General features: G+C 34.1%; 2 protein-coding genes across 2 annotated transcripts in view; both read right to left on the bottom strand.

Annotated features, from left to right (window-relative positions):
• Rab3-GAP (Rab3 GTPase activating protein) overlaps window positions 1-7,364 on the bottom strand; it is a 45,355-nt gene extending 37,991 nt beyond the window's left edge. The window contains exons 1-7 of the mRNA XM_071598669.1: window positions 7,217-7,364; window positions 6,984-7,142; window positions 6,462-6,543; window positions 6,233-6,356; window positions 5,549-5,750; window positions 2,226-2,446; window positions 124-281 (exon numbers count right to left, since the gene is read on the bottom strand). Coding sequence (XP_071454770.1) covers window positions 124-281; window positions 2,226-2,446; window positions 5,549-5,750; window positions 6,233-6,356; window positions 6,462-6,543; window positions 6,984-7,142; window positions 7,217-7,289 — 1,019 coding nt within the window. The 5' untranslated portion in view covers window positions 7,290-7,364. The remainder of the gene's footprint in view (window positions 1-123; window positions 282-2,225; window positions 2,447-5,548; window positions 5,751-6,232; window positions 6,357-6,461; window positions 6,544-6,983; window positions 7,143-7,216) is intronic.
• Window positions 7,365-10,775: 3,411 nt separating this feature from the next.
• On the bottom strand, window positions 10,776-20,207 carry abs (ATP-dependent RNA helicase abstrakt). The gene is made up of 13 exons (XM_071597766.1): window positions 20,006-20,207; window positions 19,804-19,917; window positions 19,484-19,622; window positions 19,254-19,389; window positions 18,953-19,162; window positions 18,026-18,159; window positions 17,700-17,856; window positions 17,355-17,435; window positions 17,059-17,272; window positions 14,682-14,850; window positions 14,184-14,333; window positions 11,773-11,955; window positions 10,776-11,214 (listed from the first exon to the last, which is right to left on the bottom strand). The coding sequence occupies exons 1-13, from the start codon at window positions 20,054-20,056 to the stop codon at window positions 11,078-11,080; spliced, it is 1,875 nt and encodes a 624-aa protein (XP_071453867.1). The 5' UTR covers window positions 20,057-20,207; the 3' UTR covers window positions 10,776-11,077.
• Window positions 20,208-20,455: the final 248 nt, after the last annotated feature.

Genomic DNA, 20,455 nt, shown 5'->3' on the forward strand with positions numbered 1-20,455 from the left:
GGAATGCATGAGTGTTTGAGGCAGTTAGCATCTTCACTATTCCTCATCACCACATAATACACCACTCATTCACCCACCAATTACTCACAAATTCCTATTGAATCAAATAAAAAATTCACTAACCTGACAGTAAGAGAGAGAGTTCCAACAAGCCGATCAGTGACAGCCTTAGCAACATCTCGATAAATTGTCTGCCTTCCAGCTCCTTCCACATAATAATGAAACCCAACAAATGGTTGAATCCCTGTGGCAACTACCATTGAAGTGGCTGGAGGTCTTGGCTAAAAAGATGAAAACAATATTAAATATATACGTACATATCATTTCATTGCATTTTCAGACATATACTATAAATGATTAACAAGCCTGTTCTCTTGATCAACGGCTTGCAGAAGGATTAAACACATATTTTATAACTAGAGAATTTCTTCCCGAGGGGGTAAAAAAAAAATTACCGGAATAGTGCTACAGTTGTTGGAACTTACATAATAAGCATTTCTTCCACTAAGGGAACATAGTGAAAATCATTCCAAGTTCTGCGCAGGCATTGTTGTAATCTGGGGAAGGTTAAGGTCGGTCACAACAATTTGTTTTGTAAAAGCAGTTTCGCTTGCTCCTCATTTTTGTCACGGTAGATTTAAGCGAGCAGCGCACCACTGAGATATTTTGCTTTCTGCTTGGGAAAAACGCTGCACAAATAGCTGTGACGACGCTGCACAAATAGCTGTGACGTTAAAATCAGCTAACAAGAACTGTGCTATGGGAAAAACACACGTGTACCAATAGCTTTCTTGTTTCAAAGAAGGCAAGGGGTCACTTGATAACAAACCTCATTCAGGAAGTCGGTCAACATCTAGAATTGACGAAAATGTTGAAAAAGTTTATGTAATCATGCTTGACCGATGATGGACTATGGAAGAAATTAGTAAGTAATTTGGAATAATGTAGAGCTTGCTTCAGCCAATTTTTTCTGAAAATTCAGGCCTCGGGTCTTGACATGGGCAAAAAAGGAATCAAATTGAAACTTGCCATGCATTGAAAAACAATCTCTGAACCGACCCAGATTTTTTTCCAAGGTCATTCCTGGTGATGAGCCATAGTGCTATGGTTACAACCTCGAAACCAAGGAATAATCAAGCCAAGATGGGACATGAAAGGAAAATGTTTTTGTGACGTGGAAGCAGTAGAAAAAAAAATGAGGCAGCAGCTGTCCGACATCAAAACTATTGCGTTTGAAAAATGTTTCCTGGAATGTAATTGCAGCTTGGACAAATGTATTAAGTGTAACAGAGAGTACTTTGAAGGTGATAAGGTAGTTTTGTAAAAAATTAAACAAATAGCTTTAAAAAAAATAATTCAAGTTATTTTTGGGAACCCTCTCGTAATGTGCTTATTAAAAAACATCATAACTTTAGAAGGGAAACTGGACTTTGGCAAACTTGGACCAGAAAATTGCAACTTTTATCAATACACTTCATCTTTGACAATATCTACAAATTCAAAATACCCCTCTACTATATCCTCCAATCTAAATATGTTCTTAAAAACCTACATCACTCTCAATCTAGGTATACCATTGAACATCTAAAGTCCATGAGAAAGATACTAAAATGCCTTTCATTGTCCGCACACTATTTTTTTGATTCAACTGTCCTCATTCTGTTTTAAAGAATGAATAAATATACGTGATAATTAGATAAAATTATCAGAGTATAAGACATCCTGGGTGACAAAATACAGAAAAAATACCTCATGAAATGGGTTTCTTTTCCAGGACAAGGAATAAAGTTTCAATTCCTGGGCAAGCCTCTCTGGGCACTCTCAGATTCATCCAAGCTGAGTGATTTTTTAGGACACCAGATCTTCCTGAGAAACCATAACCCGCAGAAAGGCACTGGCCCCCCTACCCTGATGGGTGAATTTCACATACCAATGAGCTTGATACTGGGTCAGCTATACCATCTCCTACCAAACTGGCCTTTGGGCTGATTACGGTGTACATGGTTTTTTTAATATACATATTGAACTACCAAAACTCGACCCATTTCTTCAATTCTTCTGATCCAAAAACAAAATTAACAACAACTACATCACTAAATATACCCATAAAACCATTTTTTGAAATGTAATCATTCACATTTATATTCAATGTCATTCTAAAAACAATTTTAATGAAATTTGAGTAAAAATGAGTTTACACTGACATATATAAAATATCAACGCACCCTAAAGCTTCCCATTGAAGAGAGCTGAGCAGACAAAAGGTGGTGATGATGCAGGTGGTCAAAGAACTGAAGAGTAGATGGACCAAAAACTTCACAGTCATTAACCCCAACTTCTTCTAAGGTTCCAGAGCTATGCAGTGCTGCCACCCGCTGCTCAGTAAAACCCCATTTCTTGTAAGCCAAAGGAGGTGGGCTGACTGACTCCGTATAATTGGCTTTAACTGGGATAGAGAATGGCAAATTTTACCAGTTAGATCTTTCCTTAATAATATCAAGTACCTATTAACAGCCGAAAAGTAGTTCAAATGCTTGAAGAATTTATACCATGGTCCAAGCGAACTTTATTTGATTTTGGCACACTAAAATAAGTTCAAATATCCTTGGTTAAATGATCAATGTTAGAGTACAGAGCCCAGCTAAAACTAAAATTGATACTGTTTCATGATTTAATGCTCTTTATTATATAGAGAAGAGAACACTAATGAATGAAATAATTCTCATGAATAATTCAATTGAAAGCACTTTTTTCTCTGAAATAGTCTTCTAACATTTATTTAAAATATTTATTTAGGTCATAAAAACAACTCTTGATTAAAAAATACTTCAACCTAGATTTAAACATCTTATATGAGTTGGTATCTTTCATGCCCCCAGGTAAATGTTAATAAATTTTAATATCAGCATAAAGGGATCCTTTTTGAAACAAAGAAGGGGAATGCTGTATTACATGCACCTTCTTTCTTTGTCTTATGGCATAACAATGGATACTCTCATTTTTTTAATAGACATGTTTTCTCGAACATTCACACATACATGATATATGTACAAACATGTTACAGGTAAGATTTTAAGATTCATAAAATGAGGTCTATCCGATTCTCTTTTAGAAAATTTGCCCACATACCTAATAAGTCTTTCTTGCATGACGAATGCCTTGCCAACACCCATAGCAGAGTCCCAAAAGATAATTTCATAACACATTAGAAATTACCAAAGTAGGCTGTTCTTAAAACTACTTGATCTACAACCTTTAATAGGTTTCTTCGGGCATAAAAAATTCTGGAAAGTTTACTAAATAAATACCTAATATGTTCATTTCAGTTTAAGCTTTAATCAATTATTAAATCTAAAAAGTTGGCACTACTCACTTTCTTCAGAAGATTATCTTTTATGAAAAGAACCATTTCTGGGGTTTCTTTTTTTCTTTAACTGTACATAGTTTGTTTCTCAAAATTTATTGTAACCTCATTTTTTCAAAAACTAGTCTCCAAAGAGTGCTGGGGAATTATTGAAATAATGCTCCAACAATCAGTTTTCTCGTCACTAGGAATTAAAGTCGTGTCATCTGTATAAAGAATAATTTCATAACTCTTAACATTGTTGGTTAAATCATTTATAAAATTTAAGAACAGTATGGGGCCTAAATACTTCCATGTGACACCCCAAAGTTTACTGTTTCTGTTGTGGATAAGTAACTGCTTCATCTATTGCTGGAGTAGGCAACTGCAACCTACCCTTCTGCTTTCTGTTCTCGGGGTAGGATTAAAACCAGTTGTTTGCTAGTTCCCTTAAAAGGGTGAGCTACACCATGAAAGACTCGAAAGAGATCATTAAAGATTCCCACAGTAAATAAATTACCATCTAAGCCTGTCGCAATGTTTTTGATGAGACAAGCTAAAGCAGATCTGGTGCTTCTTCCCTCTTGGAAACCATGTCGTGCTGCATTCAAAAGTATAAAATTTTCAAAAACAAGATGTCTTTCTTTCATTAAGTACTCAATTGTTTTTTAGAATTAAGACTAGCAATATTAGGCAATAATTCCTCGCATGCTCACTGTCTCTCTTTTTAAACAGAGTCTTAAGAGAGATATTTTTAGCACATCTGGGAACTCTCATTTTGTAAAAGACTCATATATTATATGAACAAAGGATTTGCAAATTACATCAATACATTTTTTAATAACCATGACTGGAATATTCTCAATTCCAGTAGATTGCCTATTTTTGAGATTGTATGCAACAGTCCGCAATTCTTTTTTGGTGACTGGGAAAATAGAAATAGAGGTGGATACATGATCTTTAAATTGAAAATCAGCATAATTCACAAAGGGCTAGGCCTGTTTGAAGTTTTGGGGAATGTTTATGTAGTGTATTTATAAAGTTAGCTAAATATTCTGGATTTTAAATTTGGTCACCATTTTCATTTTTTAGCATTAATTTTTATATATTTTCCATATAGTTTCTTTTAGTTTCCCAGTTTACAATATCCCACATAGCTCTGGTTATATATTCAGCATGAGCAAGAAAATCATTACAACTAGCTTTTTGGGATTTTTCAGAAAGGTAGCATATTCTTTCTGGGACTTCCTGTAGTCAACATCAATGATGGGAACACCCCTCAAACTTCATATCCTTCCAGACTCATTGAGTTTTGGCCAGCTGCTTTAACTTCATTTGTTACCCAAAATGTTCTACTAGCCTTATTTGAGACAATAAGTTTTTTTGGGAAAGAGTTATCAAATACAAGCTTAATATTTTCATGCAAGAATTTGTACTTTTTACCAGTTAAATTATACTAATCAACCCAATGCATTTTTAACAGTATTTTACATAAATTTCAATTTTTTCTTCAGGCAAACCGAATGGTATTAGGGTTAACCCTGTGAAATTTATCCATGATGGAAAGGAAACAAACTATGCAAATTTCACTTGAATAGAGATTTATTCACAACCCGGGTTTCAAACACTTAATGTCATCTTCAGGTGACACCACCTGAAGATGACATTAAGTGTTTGAAACCCGGGTCGTGAATAAATCTCTATTCAAGTGAAATTTGCATAGTTTGTTTCCTTTCCATCATTTTTCTTCAGGGTCAAATCTTTTATTAACTTCAGGGGTTTCCAAGTCAGGTCTATCATAGAAAAATAATATCTCCCTCACTCTCTATATCAACACTTGGGTCTTTTGAAAGGTCAAAATCACTATTTGCAATCAATTTTTCTTCAATATCGAACTTTGATAGTTTGCGTCTGGAACACATTTTGGCGAGGGGTAAGTATTTCTCAAATAAATATTCTCTTGGTATAGATTTCATTTTACGCTATATATTAGGTTGATATGTACTATACACCTGGCACAAGTATCATCAATCTAACTCCAATAACTGGTTTATAATAAATTGCTAAATAGTTCTCTTTTCACTAAAAACAGGGTAGAGGGCAAAATGCATCTAAAACCTATTAACTTTCAACTGAGTATGTTGAGGACAAAAAATTGAATTATGTAAGAAACAGTACGAGGAAAACAAACATTTTTTGACCAACCTTTGGCCAAATGACTCCTGCATCCTCTTAGTGTCTGAAACAGAGCAAAACCGTTTAAGGAGACCACTGCACTCTGGTAAACAATTAGAAGTTCTTCTTGTTGCTCTATTTCTCCTGGATAAGTAGCAGGAATATGGGAGTGGCATTTAAGTTTAAGAACTGGCTCTTCATGGAATTGCTCTGAGATGATAAGGCTGCCATTCTGTGATAACAAGATTGAAGAAATATACTTACAGCACTTGTTTTAAACAAACAAAGCCTCATTTCGAGAAAATAGGCAACAGTCTGGGGTCAAAAGGCAGAAGAGATTAGAATTTCAATTAAAAATAAAAACAATGGTCATTAATTTCAGTCAATTCTTTATCATTCAAGACGAAAATACTTTTCCAATATTTTTTTAAGGAATCTAAATTTTACTTACATGCGTATACATACTCATCCTATGTATGTCATATTCGTCCATAGTTCGATTTTTGACAAAAGTATGAGAAACCACATTATCCTTAAGAATTTTTATGGAAGTAAGCATTTTCATTTTATGAAATGAAAAGCTGAACACGGTCCACACCGATCAGATCACTCCATATTTAAATACAGAACTAACCCAGGTAAAATAATCATACAGGTAAGTCCTGTATGAAAACAAATTTGCTCTAGTTTAACAAGGTGAGGAGTGAGTATTACCTCAGTGTAGAATCCAACAAACCCAGAGGAGTAGCCAATAACAATGCATGTCCAATCAGCACCGTGGTGGGAGCTTTTCCCAACAGAAGCTAGGGGCAGACACAAGACTGAAGTAATGAGATCCCTAAAAAGTAAGAATCACCAAGCATTTGACCATCCTGTCCATGGTTCGAAACACATAATTTAGAAACACAAATGGCTACACCAGTTAGTAAACCATTTAACTCACGTTTTTTCTATATATAAACTTCCACTCCAAAACACAACATATTTACAGGAAGCATTGCCCTTTTTCTGGGATTCCCATTTTGCTGCGGGTAAGAAGATTGACCAATGAAATTAACTACTCACCATAGTAGACCATAGCTATTATTGGCAGTATTACATCCATCTATAGATAATTTATTGTAACCTCGATCATAACACAATTACTGACATAACAGGGAATCAAGTGGCTCCCCAAAGAACTGAGAGTAGAGAGTCTTCATTTCGACATTTGGTATACACAATTAGCCTTAAATCTATTGTCTCTATTCGAATGGCTTTCAATTTTCTTGTTTGAACTTGGCCTTGTATTGTATAGAATTTACTAATTGTGTACATTACCATGCTACATCATACGGAAACTGATTGACCCAAGTCAATGAAATTGCAAAATAGAGAAAAGTAAGACCAAGTATGCCAATTTTCTCGCTTCCCTAATTTACCCAGTTATTTCCATCAAATGAGATGCTTGCTACCTTATACTTACACGTTAATATGACGACATTGCACTTTTTGGCAAATACCAAAATTTCCCTTGATGGTGACAAGTATGTCAGACATTCTTGCAGCCATGATGAGTTCGATTCTGAATTCCCGCAATTATTGTCTGATTTTTCAGGCTTTGCCAGCAACACTTCAGGAATATCTTAAAAAGCAACAGTTTTTAATGAAACGTCATCGCAAATGCAATAGTATAAAAATTTAAAAACTCCTACATACCAGATTCATGGAACAACCGCTTCCGAACACTATTAATATCAAACCACGCAAACGGAATTAATTGACAAGACATTGTCCAACAGATAAACACACTAATGAAAATAAGTCTTTATGTCATGTTATCATTCTCGTGCAATGTTTTCGCGGATGCTCTGTGACGATAACAACAGCACATCAAATTTTCACCCAATAATATGTAGGCCATTTTGGCGGCCGAACTCAAAATTACTCAAGAATGATAACTATGACACATGGAGTGTAAAGAATTCTTGGCACCTCCACGCGGGTGGATTACACGTGTATAATTTAATTTTATATTTATTGCGATTGGAATAGAATATGTATATTTACCTGCATTGTTAACTCAGTCTTCACATTGATTGGTAATTGCCAAGATGATTACGGCCCAGTCATATTGGTTAGTCCCGAAAATTAGAACAATTTGATCATCTTAAAGCTATCTTTTCCACCTCACCCATCCACCACATGCAGTATATTTGTACACTTAGGTTGCTAAAATGGAACTAGGATAAGGTATCATGATCTTACGAAGCATACTTTATTTGATATAAATTCAAAATAAGTTTATATATAATTTACTTGTACACTTAGGTTGCTAAAATGGAATTAGGACAAGGTATCATCATCTTCCAAAGCATACTTTATTATATATAAATTCCAAATAAGTTTTATATAGAAAAAAGTCTTTAGAGCATTCAGGTGGGTGAAAAATAACTTTTTCCAAAGTTTCCTCGTTTATAGAATTTCCTAAATGTTAGCAAAATAAAGCATTTACAAGCTCATCATATTATTGCCAACATTAATCATCAATAAATAACAGACAGTAGCAATTTTCCACTAGATAAGTTTTATGGTGCAATAAATCATATCCTGTGGAAAATTGCTTCTTTTTTATTATGTTCGAATTCCGCCACGTCATGCCTGAAATTACTCAATTTGCTATTAATCACTAACACCAAGGAATTCATCCATAAATTCACATTGTACATGTATTAGAATGACTGTATTGTTAGGACTTTCAAAAATCATGCCAAAAACTTCATTAAACCATGAAACATGTTTTTTTTTAGCGCACACCTTTTCTTATTCATGAGAGCAAGCACTGGTTGAAATTGCAATTTTCATGAAGGATGCCTTGTCTACAAAAGTCAGGACCTACTGGTACATTATGAATATTTTCTGAGTTTAACTCAAGTTAATTAAAAAGTTTCAAATATATAATTGTAATATCCTGAAGTCCTCAACATAATTAAACCAGCTGAGATAATACAATGACTTACCTGTATTATTGCTACTATATCAATATATGAATTGGTAGAGATGTCAAAAAATACTTTTATGATAATGAAAAATTGATTAAAAACCAAAGCCTGGTGTTTTGTGTGTATATAATTCTCACTACATTTAGCAATTCAAATTGCTACATGGTCCCTTGAATGCTGAAGTAATGCATCAAACAATCTTTAGGATGAATACAAAAAACAATTGAGACGTTAGCAAAATTAATTTTTGCTTGTGCAATTAGAATTTGTTAGGGTTAATAATATTGATTCAAGGGAATACTGGAAATTGATCCTTGAAAAATGGCAGTTTTATTTTGTTCTGTATATCGAGGAACAATGAGCAATCCAAAAATTATCTTTATAAGAGTATTTGTGGGTTGTCAATATTTTAATTTTACCAGGCCTGGTTGAGTTACATTAATAATCTATGCCTGTACAGACAATTTTGTTGGTTTCTCCTCATTAAGAAATTGCTTCAATCAATATCATCCAAAATTCTCATCTAGAAGATGAATTGTTGCATTAGTTGAGTCTTCCAAAATTGTCATATATTCCATTATAGGAGTAGAATTCACATAAATGTGTGGGTATTAGAGTTTTATCACCTGGATTCCTGTTAATTGGGTGTTTTATGAAGGCAGCCCCAGCATTTTCATTAAAATTTTTAAGTCCTGAAATACTGTATATCACTAGATCTTGAATGTAGATGGCTACTACAGACTCAGATTAGGAGTACTATCTCCACCACAGGCATGGGAAATGCAGTAACTAACTTTCCCTTCACTTTGAATAACTTGATATTTTTCTTTCAGAAATTTTGACATTGAGCTCGTTTTTGCATTTCCATATTTAGAAAGGCATTTTTCCCTTTCACAGTAGCTAAAATTACCTCTTCCACCTGATGTTCAAATATGCTCTCTCTTGATTTAACTTCATAGACCCAACATTGGACATAATTCAGTGGATGTACTTCATCATATGGGGTGCTGAATTGGTAACTTCTCATTGATTTTATATGCAGATGCTTATGGCATCAATTTTTTCAGAAGCACCATAAATACAATTTTTTGTATTTAGTGCCACTGATGGCAACAATCAAAGCTTCTGCTCAGTTGATGGAGTGGAAGTACAAGGCAAAATAAAGTGCAGGTGCTCTTTTTTGTTAGTGGTTTCATCACAGCATATACAAATGTTTACTGAACTACATCTTTTTTATCTATTTCTAAGCATATGATTACATTTTTTTCAGATTCTGATGGCATCTAGAAGGTCACCACTCACATTCAGGGACCCAATCACAAAATGTGGTGTCATCCATCACTTCAACTTAAGCTTTAGTGCTCACAAAAGCTATAAACTCTAAAGAAACTGGATTACTTCATTTTAATCTTTGATATGTATACCAACGTATCTTTGCTTTTATAATTCAAATAATGATCATGCATTCACAAATAGCACATGGCCTAATTTTAGTGATCTTTCAGAGTGAAATTCACTTGCTAATTTAACTGTTTCAGCCTTCTCTATTGTAACCCACTGTTACTTGAACAGCTACTCTCCGTGGGAATAAGACTAAATACCATAATGCAACTCAAATCTACTAAGAAAAAGCTTCCAATATTCTGGTAACTCAAATGCATTGTACTGATTTTGCAGTGACAGCAGTATACAGATGAAACATAGGAGGAAACAATTTTGTGGCACTATGTTCAGTTGCCAGAATTGCTACTGTATGTAACCTTTCATAGGAATTATATTTTGCAAATACATTTCAATAATTATTTTTGATGAAAGCACACACGCTAAGGCACGAGTGAACTTCATATTATTGTTAAAATTTGACACTACACATGTAAATAATAAAGTTATATTTTACAGTGTAAATTAAAATCAAACGTAAACTAATTTCATTCAGCTCCAAAGGTGATAACATCAGGGTTATCATATGAAGCAAAAATGAACATGTGCTGATTAGTATACATTAACAAAGCTGATGCTATTTCATTGAAATTATCAACATTCATACTGCATATTCCCATTTGATTATTAATTTCTGGATTCAGTTTTCAAAATAAATTTCAGGAAATGAAATTTAAATGAATTGCAAACTCAAAGGATTTCTATGTGAAATTAATAACAAAAAATGGTCACAGACAATAATTGTTTTCATCATATATTGCAAAAAACAAACAACTACGCATCAGAAAATTGTGGGAAAACATCAATAAGCAATCATATGCATATATTATCAAAAGTAATCTTTCTACAAAATTTTTATTTACAACAATTTCTAATTTTTTAACCAAGTATGAAAGCCCTGCATCATACTTAGGAAAAAACACATTACCAGTAGTCACAGATACAATTGATTTACCAGTATATTATTTACACAATATTTAAGAAATACATCAAAATCAATACAAAATGCACTCAAGGATGATGGACTTATACAAAAGCCCAATATGACATTTGGCATTTATTTCTAATGAAATTAATAGATTCAAAAACAAATTTTCTCATGTAATGCAACGAAATGGAACCATGGGCCATTGAAGATCTAATAGTCAGCTGCATTGCTAGCCAAATAGTCTCTCCTTCCAATATTTGAGGCTTGCTTGTTTTGGATAGCTTCCAACTTGGGACAGTCCGTAATCCTGTGGCCCAAACCACCGCAGTAACTGCACCCACGGCCATCTGTGCAAAAAAACACAGTTTATCATGGAAAAAATAAAGTTTGAGTTTTAAGGGCATAACAATGGTAAAACAACAATTGACAGATCCATTTAACTGTTATTAAAAAACAGAAACAATACAGAGTTATGAATCATTTACTCTCACACAGTAATATGTGCTCAATTTTTAGAAAAACTTACTGGTTCACTACCTACTAAGTTTGAACCAATAAAATGTAGTAGCCAAAAGTAATGATTTTAACAAAACTATTCATTACAGGAAAATGCTTTGTTCTACACTTAAGTTATCAATAATACTTTCGTATGTCTTCATTCAAGAGTTTCAGGGATCAGCCTTAATTTGTTTTTACTAATAATTTGAACACTGACAGCCTTTTCCTAATGCTATTTATAATTTATGCCTCATGTATCCTATTCAAAAATGTAATTAATCTACCTGGTATAACTCAGCCAATACGTAAAATAAACTATTCTCATTAGCAAGCTAATTTAATCAATATTTGCCCTCTTCCATCCACAGCCAAATATTTTAGAAGCATAGCATAGGATAAAATCATACCTCCAAGGTCCAAATATTTCTCATTCTCAGACTGCAATTCTGCTAAGAATGGAGGTACTTTCTGTTTAGCTTCAATCAGCAAATGCTTCAAATCCAACAAAACAGATTCATCATTGGCTTTGTTGATAAAGGTTGTGGCAATCCCAGTCTTTCCAGAACGGCCTGTACGACCAATCCTATGAACTGCAAAATAAAAATGCAGATTGTCAACACAAGGAAACAGGATATTCATGTTCCATTACTTTGTAAGATATTCGGCCTCAATATTTTTTACATTCTTGATCCATGAGCTGCAATAATACTGTTCAAAGTAAAAATACTAATGCACAAAATATGATTAAGTTTATATTTTCCCGGAACCAAATTACCAATGCAGTTCCCATTTCTCATCTTCTGGAACAATGTATGCTAAAATAAATCTGGGGATTGTCATTAATAACAAATGAAACAATAGCACGGCATTAGAAAATAATAATAAGAAAAACTTTACCAGTACAATGAGGTGATAACTACAGGTAATTTATGTAGTAATAAAATGTACATTGCTGTATTTTCTGTAATTTTTCTCCCAAGTGTTTTAAATTTGACTGGTTAGTTATTGTGGATTATCAGTGCACCACCAAACATAAAACTTTGATTTTTGCCAAGACATGCATGCACAATAGCCTTTGTCAAAAATGAATAGGGCTCATAACTAAAAGGAGCATCCCTCTCATTGTAGATTCCTGATTTGCATTACACATTCCCAATTTTTCAAAAACGTCAGCTCTTTTCCCATTTTTTTTTAAATTGTAATACCTGACTGAATGGCCACCTACTGAAGTTTCTGGACAGAATGGCCCCACCTACTGAAGTTTTTTGACTAAATGGCAACACTGGGCTTGGCTTATGTAGATTAAGCAAAGTGCTTTTTAAAGAATTCAGTGAAAATTTATGCACTCCCACAGACGAGAATGATTTGCTCTTAGACTGTACTGTCATCATTCTTCCTAGACAGAAGTTAAAATTTACCTATAATATCCATACTAAAAAGAAAGACTCGTACTTTTCCACAGATGTTATTATATGGTACAACGTGTTTCACCGACTTGCGGCATCATCAGGTACAAATTTGCAAAACAGACAGAGCAAGAATATATACCCTCAGGACAGAGTGGGGGCGGGGAGGGTTGGAAGGACCTGAGAGGGGTGGGGGCTCGCAGGTGTGTTGATGGATTGTTTTGACTATTTCCAGGCTAGTTTCTCAGAGAGGAGTCCAACCCTCCCCGCCCCCACTCTGTCCTGAGGGTATATATTCTTGCTCTGTCTGTTTTGCAAATTTGTACCTGATGATGCCGCAAGTCGGTGAAACGCGTTGTACCGTATAATAAAATCTGTGGAAAAGTATGAGTCTTTCTTTTTAGTATGGATATTAAACACTTCCACGAAGTGAAGCCTGAAACAATAGAATATATTTACCTATAATGTTTCTATGGGACTCCCTAAGTTTAAACACTGAGACAGATACCAAACTTTTGCATTGAGTTCCATATCTTTCAATTTATTTTGTTCACACAGCCACATTATTTAACTTACAGGGGTGTCAATCTAACTGATTCAAATATTTGTCTTGGTGCACCATTTATTTCAATATTCTCAATATAGATATATTTAATTTTATCAAGGGGTTTCACAAAGGCGGGAAAAGAATGGAGTACATATTTAAAGTCAAATACAAGGTAAGAGGGATAGATGAAAGGCATAGGCCTTAAAGCACTCCAACTCCATAGGCATAAATATTTTCCAATGAATTTTCAATTAAGAAATACATAAAAAGAATTAGGATACAAACAGATACATATCTAAGTGATTTTGTTGTATTTTGAGAGATTAAATAGTGTCCAATACTTTGTCGAATTCCATGATATGAAAATGATACATAAGACTGCAATTCCACAGAGTAGAGTTATATTGCTGACCAGTTTCATCAAAATTTCAAACGAATTTCAATTTCAAATAAAAATTCAATTTTTAAAATTACAATTTTCAGTTGAAATGAAAAGTCTTACGCTTCACTTTCCTATTACATGCCATATTTTCTCTTATTTTACAAAGATTGTTACAATAATTTGTATAAATCTCTCATAAATTTCATTTTGCGCTATGAAAATATGCCATGTATACTAAATATTATGGCAATTAATGGACAAAATTAATTACCAGTGCAGTTTATATTAAAATAGATGTGGATCAAACAAATATTCAAACATGGAATTATTGCCAATGATTTCCAGCTACATTGGATATTCTCAATATTTGAGTGATTTAAAAAAATTATTTATCAATTCATGTGGCTATAAATGCAAATTTAACAAGAAAGTATTGAATCTTTATAAACCAAAGCTGAAAAGAAAAATATTACTTATACATACCATAGTTTTCCACATCATCAGGCATATCATAATTAATCACATGCTGAACATTGGGGAAATCGAGACCTTTGGAGGCAACATCTGTGGCAACAAGAAGATCCTTCTGCCCATTTCTAAATGCCTCCACAGAACGAGATCTTTCTTCCTGATCTAGGTAAAAAAAGAGATAACTCCAGTAATTCAGTGCTGCACATTAAGAGTATGGCACAAAATATTTTAAGTAAATGGCCCAATAATTTTGAAAACAGGTTCTATTTCATTGAACAGAATCCGTAATGGCATTACTTTTATACTTTATTTTTTCTACTCAAATATACGGTTTTCCATTTCAGTGATTACCCTAATTCTGAAACAAAATATTTTTGCACCGTATCTCATAATTTCCCTCATTTGTCTGATCTACAAGACTGAGATCACACGTGAAAAACCGTGGTGGTATTACATTCCTGTTACCATGGATTACAAATCTAATCTTTGGAATACTACTAAGATACTAACCTTTTCCACCATGTATCGCAACAGCTTCCACTCCCTTTAATAAAAGATATTCATGAATGGCATCAACATCTTGTTTCTTCTCAGCAAAAATTAGAACTGGAGGTGGTGTTTTTTGCAAGCACTCAAGCAGGTACACTATTTTGGCTTCTTGTTTGACATACTCAACTTCCTGTAAAGAGTAATAATAGCAAACTGGAGTTTAAGTAAGATTACAGTTAAACATAATAAATGACTACAATTAGAAGATTTTCAGCATTAGCATTAAACACTGAACCAAAGGTAAGATTGCCAGGGTAACATGAAAATCTTGGTTTTTGAGGAACAAAAAATCTGTCTTAAAAATAAAAAAAATATGCAAAATATTTTCCTTAAATAAATAGAGTGAAGTCTTTCTAATAAATGAAAAAGAAACACTTTGTTCCAATCCACCACTTTATTACAGGTACGACTAGTTTCGACGCTACGGCGTCATCCTCAGGTACAAAGTTTAAAGTGACAATCATTGTATATATACCCTCTTCTGGAAAGGGTGGGGGAGTTGTGGGAAGAGGGGGCGGGGATGGGAGTACGGGGGTAGGTACGAAAGAATGTGGGAGAGGGTAGGAAACCCCAGGAAAAGCGTTAGTGAGTGTTTCTTTGCCACGTTGACTGCTTCCATCGCCGGGATGTTAGTAAAGAGGTTCACCACATCAAAAGACACTAAAAAATATTTGGTGGTGGGGGGTTTTATTTTGGAAAGTTGCTCACAATAAGCCACAGTATTCTTCACTCCATATCTTGGCTGGAAATTAGTCAACTCTCTAAATCTAGAATTCAGCACCGCCGCAAGTTTTCTGGAAGGGGAATTCACACTGGAGATGACCGGTCGGATAGGAATGTTTACTTTATATTAATTGATAAAAATTTCCATACAAATATGCATTCTATTCTTATGTCCTCAATGATTAGATATGGGCAATTGTATTCTGAATTATGGACATATTTACAGTTTGCCCAAGTCTTTAATTGATCACCTGCTATCCAGAATAATAAATTCCACGCTTCCTCTGTCCATGATACATTCCTAAAATATGCTAACTTTACCATTCCTAATGCTAATTTCTGATTTTCTACATTCTAAAAATCACAAACTAACAATGACCTATAAATATAATCATCCAATAATAGCAACAATATTGTATTACACATCCTCGAAGAAACAAATTGGCATAATGAAATATGGAAACAAGTTAATTGGCAAAAACACACTTAAATAATTCATTTGAAGACATCCACCATCCACATGTACAACCAACTGAGTATTTTCCTATCCCTTGATCCCTTCATTTATGGCTGCGGTATGATGATCTAGATTATTTATTTTGCTAGCAGATCCAATGTCTTAAGTCATTTGAGCCAGTCAGGAGAAATCAGCGTAAGAGCAGTAGACAAAAAGAACCAGTCCTATAACCTGCATGTATGCAATAAATTGTCAACATATCGTATTCAGAACACCTTGCCACTTAAATGTAATACATATACGATCTTAATCTGTGAAATGATCCATTTTCCTGCACATAAAACATGCCTGGATTGAAAGGAGGAGATACTATCTCCACTAGGAATGAGGCATCAGAAAAATATTTGGAGTAGTATATTTTTCCTTTTACTCAGGAAAGCATGGGTTAATCTTGAAACCAGAATATTATTGTAAAATAACTCAGCTCTTAGATTTCTTGCATTCAAATGATCACCAGTGATTACAACATAGTAATGTCATAATCAATATAAATAAAACTCAACTGCCATCCGATATCTTTTCATGAGAAAAGTTTTACCAAGTACTTATTTCCACTTTGTGTAGGTTACAAACAAACCTAATTCAAGCAACGCTTTCGTGCAATTGACAGAGGTCATTGCGTTTATGAGCATTATCCTATGCAACAGTTGCTTAATATCCAAGAACAAAATATTCAAATTGGATAAATACTTCAATCATTTAAACAGATACTGGGAGAAGCACATGGACTAAAAAATCTAAAAAAGGAGGCATCTCCATGCCAATGTCATTCAGAGTCAAAATGTCCTCCCATTTAATCAAGAGTTTTTCAATGTTTTCAATTGAACAATTAGTTAATGCCATTATTGCACAGTTTCATTGAAACTGCCAAACCAAATCATCTTATGATGCCATAAAAAAATAAGGAGGGAGAATCTTTCATAAATACATGCAATTATACTCAAAACCACCCATGAAAATGAAGCCTTATTCATAAACAATTGGGAAAGCACATGACTGAAAACAAGCCAGAAGATTTTGGCAATGTTAAAAAAATAGTCAACAGAGTACCTAAATGCATAATACACAAGAAAGTTGGAGATTTAAGTATTTCCTTACCTGAATGACATTCATGGATGCAGCACCAGCTCTGCCAACATTTATGGTCACAGGTTTTACCAGTGCTGACCGTGCAAAATTTTGTATTTTTTTAGGCATAGTGGCAGAGAAAAGTAAAGTTTGCCTTTGACCACAAAAGAATGAAAATATTGTCCTCACATCTTCCTCAAATCCCATGTCTATCATTCGGTCAGCCTCATCCATGCAAAGGTACCTACAATTGAATCAACAATACTTGTCATACATATGCATAGCAACTACTTTAAACTTACTAGAGCCAGTGTGTGAATACTAACCTGCACACATCCAATTTAACCATTTTTTTGTCAAGCATATCCATTAAACGACCTGGTGTTGCAACCATTATGTGTACCCCCCTATAGAAAAATTTTATAATAATATTCATTTTAGCGTAAATACACCACTTAAAGATATTCTCACATTGTGACAAACAGAATTAAGTGCTAAAAATAAAAACTAAGCAAGAAAACTACAAAATTATTCTTAGAGTAACCAAATGGGAAAGATAAGGGAAAACTGGGCTACACAAGTAGATACTGACTTCTCACATAGTTATATTAAATTGAGCGATAGGATAAAATTCAAAGGAAATAATAATGAATCATATTTATTCATATAACCTGTGAATGACTTCTAGAGACTCAGAAACAGGAACTCCGCCAATTGCTAGACAGCTTCGAATCTCAGGAGCACCACTAGCAGTCAAACACTCACAGTAATAGCGAATGATGTCAAATGTCTGCTTTGCAAGCTCTCTGGATGGACATATTATGAGTCCTACACAAAGCAAGGTCATGAATTAGTATGGACATTTGATATTTGAGAGTGGAACAATTCATATTCGTGGTACCTCTAAAGAAGATAACATGTATAAAAAGTTTTCCGGCATGCATACAATTCAAGAAATGTCGGCATTGAAAATGATATTACTGGTTAATACACATACCATATGGTCCTTCATCTTTGATAAACGGTAGTTTTGTTTCTTGTTCCAAACAAAACATGATAAGAGGTAAAATAAATACCAATGTTTTTCCACTGCCAGTAAAAGCAATTCCAATGATGTCCCGGCCGGCTAAACTGTAGAAAAATTTCACAAGTTACATATTAGGTACAAATGTGACACACAACATTTGAGTAGCACAATAAATTGGATGCATAGAAAATTGATATGTCAATGAAAATAGATTTAAGCATTTGTATGGTAAATACCAATAACCAGTAGGATAGATAATAATATTGCTATTGAGAATATACACTGAAACCTAAATAAACATATGTTGGCTTTCACAACAACCTGAAGGAGTAGTACCATCTATTATTGGCATCCAAGGGTCTTAAGAAGTTGAGATGTCCACCCAATTAATCCATCATAAATTGAATACACAGATTTCAATGAACAAAGGACAGTAAAAAATGCACCTGCATTTAAATGTTAATAATGTCATCTATCTTTAAAAATAAGGTAAGGATTATTATTATCATTAATCAACCAGTTAAGGTTGGTATTGGATGGACACACTACCAAACAAAACCCAACATACTACATTACAATAATCTCCTCGTCAACTCCGTATTCTTCCTTCCATACAACACCCCTTATTCAATTCCTCCCCTTTCCAAGATTGCATAACATTCTCCCTTATCACACAATATTATGGACAATATAGAGAAAAATGTTAGGATATTGACTAGAATATGGACTGAAATAAAAATATATCTAAATTATTTATACAGATTTAACACAATATAAAGAAATTAACACCACTTTCCCTGAGGATCATTTCCTCTTCATTTGGAAATGAAGTGATTAGAATATGAATTGAAATTATCGATGAAATTATGGAGCTTTATAAATTAACAGCACCCTTACACTGTTGGTATCCCTTGAACTTGAATAGGAGAAGGTTTAATTATTCCTTTCCTCTCAAGACCAGACAGGATAGCATGATGAAGTTTCATTTCCCGGAAAGATCTAGTAGGAGGAGGTACATCCTCACCTTCAACCAAAATTCTTAACTGCCTTCTCATCTCTTCATGTTTTTCTTCTGGCATTGCAAGAATGTACTTGGGAGGTGTCCAACTAAAATTAATGCAAATACGGATTAGAAAGGCATGAAATGGAAGAGATAAATGAATATGACTATATTAGACATCATGATATGGGGCATTACCTGGTCTTAATTGGATCCTCATATTGAATACCTTTAGCCAACTCTGCTACACCCATCAAGGCTTTTTTTTCAGCAACACTTTCGAGAATTTTTTCTTCTTCCTTAAGTTGTCTTTCCATTGCACTTTCCTTTTTTGCTGAAATCAATGCAGTATTAAATTGATTAAATAATCAGTCGCACCAGGATGTCACAACTTGAAATATATGAAATATGATTTTTAAAACAGGTACCTTCCGCCAACTTTTTGAGTTCGGTATGCTGATCAAGAAGACTGATGTTTGATTTTCGGCCCCAAACTTGTCCATCTTCATCCTCTTCATCGTGCTCGTTCTCACTCGACGATTTTCCTCTCTGCTCCTGTTCTTTTAACTTAATACAAAAATGTCACAGTAAAACGTCAAAAATTAGGCCTGGTTTTGGAAAAAATTACTAATAATTAACAATGAAAACATGTGAAGTTCAGAGAATATCAATGGCATGATAAGTGATTCTAGCTAATCAATAGGAGTTTAGAAAAATATGATAGATGGTATTTTTCGACCGTCATTACCTGTGTAAGCCTCCCCAGCTTTGATAACTGCTCCTTCCTTCGCTCCTTTACAGGTACATACGGTACGTACTCATCCTCTGATTCAGAGTGGGACAATTCATCTCGACGGTACCTCTAAAGCATAAAACAAATACTTAATGTATATCTGCTAGTAGAAATATTACTAACTGAGCGTCGCTTTTAAGTAGTAATAACTAATAACCTTTCGTGGAGGATCCTCTGTAGCCTTTTCAGAACTTCTTGCCTCGCTCATTGTGGCTCGCTTAGGATTCACAAAGTATATTGGCCAGTAATGAAGCAATAGCAACAAACACTTTCACCGAAGAAGTTTCATATTCACGACGGCTACTTGCATTCTGTCGACGAGATTTTCAGGATCAAAGTTGACAAACAAACTTGTACCACCACACGCATCAAAATTACGATTCGTTTTTGCCATTCTTGTTAAAGCCAATCTTACCGCTAGAGGAACCAGCTTCGCCAATTCTTAGGTCACACGGGGCAGTGGCATTTCTGATTGGTCGGTCATGGAAATGCAGGCGAATTCAAATTTGGGATTGAACTGTCATTATGCATTTGCGCTCAGATAACTTGTTCTATAATGAATATCTTTCTCATGAAATTTCGTTTTAAAACTTTAGAAAATTTTTAT

Source organism: Hetaerina americana, unplaced genomic scaffold, assembly GCF_022747635.1.
Source record: "Hetaerina americana unplaced genomic scaffold, ioHetAmer1.1.p SCAF_10, whole genome shotgun sequence".
In the NCBI taxonomy this organism is placed as follows: Eukaryota; Metazoa; Arthropoda; class Insecta; order Odonata; family Calopterygidae; genus Hetaerina; species Hetaerina americana.